The sequence below is a fragment of the Cylas formicarius genome, unplaced genomic scaffold (assembly GCF_029955315.1).
Source record: "Cylas formicarius isolate icCylForm1 unplaced genomic scaffold, icCylForm1.1 PGA_scaffold_8__14_contigs__length_24414737, whole genome shotgun sequence".
Lineage (NCBI taxonomy): Eukaryota > Metazoa > Arthropoda > Insecta > Coleoptera > Brentidae > Cylas > Cylas formicarius.
In genome coordinates, this window is record NW_026844361.1 from 1,428,326 (window position 1) to 1,433,328 (window position 5,003).

Here is a 5,003-nt window from a genome sequence, read left to right on the forward strand (position 1 = left end):
AGAAATGTATATTACATTAATAATTCAAAATATTAAAAATACATACCTTAAACAGCAATATCCATTATGGCACCACTTGTTTTCACAGTTTTTAGTGCGAAACTATAAAAATCTAGGTAGCAACACACTCCAAAAAGTTCACTGACCTCCGTAATACAAAAGGTACACAATTACGTTTGACGAAGTTCGCACTTCGACGAACGAAATCTTAGTGAGGGACTAGTTAATAGAGTTAATTTCTCAAGAGATTGGGATCGTTGTTTCTGATAATCAAAGGTCAAAAAATAAAAACAGAAAGCCTATTTCTTTAAGGTTTTAATATAACGAATTTTTTTGGACTGCTTAGTGGAAATAAACAATTATAAAAATAAGTTGACTGGATTTAAATCGCCACGGCCGTCAGTTTCTATGACGCAAGGGTCCTTTCACGGACACAACGGCGCCACCGACAGTATTAGAACCTGGAAAGGAAGGAGCAGCATATATTTTTTCAGTGAGTATTTAGCAAATAGTACATTTAGACAAGTGCATAAAGCACTGATGTCTAAACTTATTTATTTGAAGATATACGAAGTTCTGAAAGAGTTACAACCAGCATTTTTTAATCAACACCTCGTTTGATCAAAAGTGGTTTTTATTCAGCGCAAACATTACAATATCTCCTGCAGATGCAATACCTTTTGTATTAAATGTCCATGGCACGAACAGGATATCTAAGCTTTAACGCTAAAGAATTATATTTAAAAAAAATAATTATAAAATTTCTATTTAAAAGGTTTGGTAATACTTCTCTTCAAGTGCACTGAAAATTTTATTTTATAATACTTAAATAAAAAAGTTGAAAGCGGATGGACATTATAAATGATCACCCGGTACAAAATATGATTCATTAAAAAAACTGAAACTGTTACCTGTTCATATTTCATATATATTTACGAAGCAATTAAATTGTGTTTTAATCCTCTTTCATCTATATTCGATATTATGGACACCATGCAACCAAATATATCGCTTCCTTAATGTGATGACTCAGACTTTAGAGTTTCACGGTCTTGTGATGTAGAAGGTGTTGGTTTAAGTTATAACCAACTAACCACTTTAGGGGGTTTATTTGATTTGATTAAAAAAAAAACAAAGCACATAATTGGGATACGCAATATCCTTCTTCCCGGAAAACTTCCCTTGCGCGTTTCAAAAAATACTTTAAAAACGTTACCTGCACCGCCTACCGCGTTTCCAAACGACACGTCCAAGGTCTGCCCGTTGGGCAAAATATATTTTTGAGTGCCCGAAAAACTAGCAGAACCCACGACTCCGCCAGGACCGAAACTCAAAGACTGAGTTTGCGAGCCGCTAGCTAAAAAACACGCTTTCAAAAACTAACAAACCAATCGATTGTTGAAATGAACTGAGGAGGTAGAGCACAGACTATAAAAATATAGTGAGGTAGAGTAACACGCGGGCGGCAAGAGACCAAAGTATAGAAGAAGCTGTGACGTAAAGATGCGGAAAGTACACGAAGATGCGGGGAGGAAAGAAAGCGGCATCTAGCGGAGAACGAATGTAACGACAGGACAGCGTAAATTTTACCGGATGCGCCGAATGCCCCGAAAGGGCTCTCTGCCCGGTGCGATTGCGCTTGAGCGGCCGCTTGGGCCGAGCTGCCTTCTTCGAAATTCGGAAACGGAAACGAATTTCTCGATCTAGATAGCAACCCAAGTTATCCGCGCAACGCAAGTAACATTGTCTTACTCACCCGTGTTGCCTTTTGGCTCTCTTGATTTCGCTGCCTTGCTTTCGCGACTGTCTGGTGTCAGATTTCCTTTTGACGTTCAGAGTGGACTCGACAACCACTTCGTCGAAGGGCTGTCCAAGAACTACATTGTTGTTAGGTTAGAACAATCATGTACGGGCCTATATTACCATAGTTTTAGGAACATAGTATAGGCGTCACTTAATAAAAGCGATAAAACGCGTCTTACTTTGTCGACCGAAAACCGAAATAAAACAAACGAAAGTAAACAAACAAATTAACTAGGATAGGTTAGCTTGACAAATTTGAGTTATTAAACACAGCTACCGTTTGATTTAGTGTTGTGTCAATCGTTCATTTTACGAGGACCGTATCAATCAATGACCGATTTCGAAAAGGACCGAATCATTTCAATCAATCGTTCATTTCAATACTTTCTGATGCCAACATAAGCGGCAATGTCCGAACGCCCGATTCAGATTCATTTGAATATGAATTATTACTGTGTCTATATGTTGTTTTCTGTTCTAGTTTGTATAATATTTAGCTGTGTTCTGCTTTTTATTGAATCATGATTTTATCAAAATACGTGCTACATATTGGGTTGTACCAGTAATACATTAATTTGTTCAAATTAAATACCTGCGTGGAAATAGATATTTCATTCAATATTCAATTCAACATATAAGCAAATCTACCAATCGATGTCGCAACTCAATACTATAGAATAATTATAACAATACTCTCATTTCCTTTCCGTGGCTTGTCTCAGTCATGCATTTAAATCTTAAACCATTAAAATGAATTAATTGTATTCCGACGAATTCGATTTGTTTTGGTACGGTCGGTCGATCGGTCGTCCTGTTGACGCAACTCTAGTTTGATTTTTTTTTAAATGGCTCGTTGGTCAAGACAACTACGCACTGGCACAGCAAAATTCACTCGTAAAAAACTAGTAACAGTAATATTTTGTGTTTGTGTTTTGTGCCAAAAATCTTTGTCTTACCGCGCAGTGCTTAAGTTAACTTTATTTGTGACGAGCAGCTAAATCGCAAGTTACGTGCCATGCTTTGATTGGTCGTTTTAGTGACTGAAGTGACGCGAAGAGTGATACCATAGTGGTGGTCTTATGTAGAGAATTATTTTTATTGTGTTTATCGATAACTTGTTTTGAATTATATATTTTACTAGAATTACATGAACTGATACCTAAGAAAAAAGGCGGTACTGTACTATTCATACAATTTATTTCATCACATAAAATTACTAAAATAATACTTAATAAGAGTTAACGAATCTGACATCCCTTTTTAAAACAAAATTGAATTAAATACTACAAAATTTAAACGTTTAGACACGTTATAGACGTGACCAATCAAATCACCTGCGATTTAGCGACTCGTGAGGTATGGCGGTCGAGTTTTTGTGAGCAAAAAAATATATATATATATATATATATATATATTTAGAAATGTAGAATAAGAAATGCATGTACTTACATTTGGATTCGGTTCCTCCCAAACTCTTGTTTTCGGCTGGCGCGCCGTGAATCACGATGGCAGTCACCGCGAGGATCACAAAAGTAGCCGTTAGTAACTTCATTTTTGATCAAAACCAGTACGTCGACAGAGAGAGTTATTCGAACCGGTCGACAATCGAAAGTGTCTCGGTTGACCTTTCCCTCGGCGCGACTTGTTGGATATAATACGGAGTTTAAATTCGAATAGATTTACAAAATTTTGGCAACGCGGAAAGTGAAATCTATCAGCGACGTCGCATTGATGACTTTTGAGGCATTACGCGCGTATTCGACGGCACTACCACACGAAATTGACCGTCCGAAACGAAAAATTTGGATGCTCGCATCGGCCCCCGTATAAGTTATTACATCTTATGAATATTCAAAAGCGACGGGTGATGTTTGCCGATAGCGATTTTAATGTTTTACCGCGAAGCCGTTAAGAGCTTTACCCGTTCCTCGTTCTCGGTATCGATGTTGCAAAAGCGAATTATTTTGTTGTTTAATTCCTCTAAAAATAGCGGAAAATCATGGTAAAATTTGGAATTTAAGTCAATTGTCATCTCTAAATGCTATATGATAGTTCAAGCAACTATGGTATTTGGAGGTTATGTTTTACCGTCTTTGTTGCGTTTATTCGTAACAGTCGTTATTTGGTTGAAATGTGTGATCCCAGTCTGTTTATAACAAAAACTATACAAGAGTTATAAAAAGAGAAATGCCGCTACTAATAGTATTTTGCCACGTAATATCGAAAGGTGACAGGTCAACCTAGGAAAATGAAAATAAGGAGGTTAAATATTGGTGGGTTTTAACGTAGGTCCACGTTATTTGCTGCGCTGATTCTTGTTCGATTGACTGGACTGTATTTTTCGATAACTTTATTTTTTAACTTTTACAACTTAATAAACTTTTACAACTAACAAAAAAAGGAAAAAACATATGAAAATGAATAACGAAGCTTAACGTTTGCTAGCACGGGTTGTAAATGTCGAGACCCAGCGTCCCGCGGTCTCTCTTAAGTGTCGGCAGCGCCGATCCCTTTTTTGCAGGCAACCTTTTTTTTTACGGTGCTCGCGATGTTGCCGTTGCTGGGCAGTTTTGAAGATTGACCATCCCGCCGGCCTTGAAATGTCCAGCGGACTTCAAAGCGCAGAAGTATTGATCTCGTCCACGGGTAACGGGCATATCTTGTTGATTGACCGCTTGACTATCCCATTCCTTGTGCGTATGGCAAAGTATGGAGGTAGGAATGACTCCAAAGCTTCCAAAAATTTTGAACCAATTGCTGCAACTGATGGAAATTTTTCAAACGATTGCTGGGAATTTCGGTTACGTCATGTTGAGGTGTGGCTAATAAATTTCCACCTATTAATAGGTGCCCTGGCGTCAGAGATTGTAGGTCCGTGGGATCACTTGATAAGGGAAGGAGAGGTCTCGAATTTAAGATAGCTTCAATTTGTACAACGACTGTATATAGTTGTTCGTAATTTAACTTTGTTTCACCAATTACCTTTTGTAAATGATTCTTAAATGACTTTATAGCGGATTCCCAAATTCCACCGTGATGCGGAGATCTCGCCGGTATAAAATGCCACCAAGTAATGCGATTTTCCAAGAAATAATTACTTTGAGTTTCATTGTTAGCAGTTTGAGCAACGCTTTCGTAGAATTTGTGAAAAATGTTATTCGTACCCACAAAGTTTTTAGCGTTATCGCTGAAAAGATGCT

General features: G+C 37.6%; 1 protein-coding gene across 2 annotated transcripts; it reads right to left on the minus strand.

Moving 5' to 3' along the window:
- Positions 1-307: 307 nt before the first annotated feature.
- LOC132706200 (uncharacterized) lies at positions 308-3,835 on the minus strand. 2 transcript variants are annotated; one of them, XM_060677387.1, is made up of 5 exons: positions 3,253-3,624; positions 1,757-1,877; positions 1,591-1,703; positions 1,217-1,357; positions 308-461 (listed from the first exon to the last, which is right to left on the minus strand). In XM_060677387.1, the coding sequence occupies exons 1-5, from the start codon at positions 3,353-3,355 to the stop codon at positions 400-402; spliced, it is 540 nt and encodes a 179-aa protein (XP_060533370.1). In that variant the 5' UTR covers positions 3,356-3,624; the 3' UTR covers positions 308-399. The 2 variants fall into 2 exon arrangements, with proteins under 2 accessions (XP_060533370.1, XP_060533369.1); XM_060677386.1 differs by lacking the exons at positions 308-461; positions 1,217-1,357 and having other exon boundaries at positions 1,372-1,703; positions 3,253-3,835.
- Positions 3,836-5,003: the final 1,168 nt, after the last annotated feature.

Coding starts and splice junctions, on each gene's coding strand:
- LOC132706200 (XM_060677386.1), bottom strand. CDS start 3,355: ATGAAGTTACTAACGGCTACTTTTGTGATCCTCGCGGTGACTGCCATC. Junction 1,878..3,252: donor GGGAGGAACCGAATCCAAAT/GTAAGTACATGC, acceptor ACAACAATGTAG/TTCTTGGACAGCCCTTCGAC. Junction 1,704..1,756: donor AGAGCCAAAAGGCAACACGG/GTGAGTAAGACA, acceptor GTTGCTATCTAG/ATCGAGAAATTCGTTTCCGT.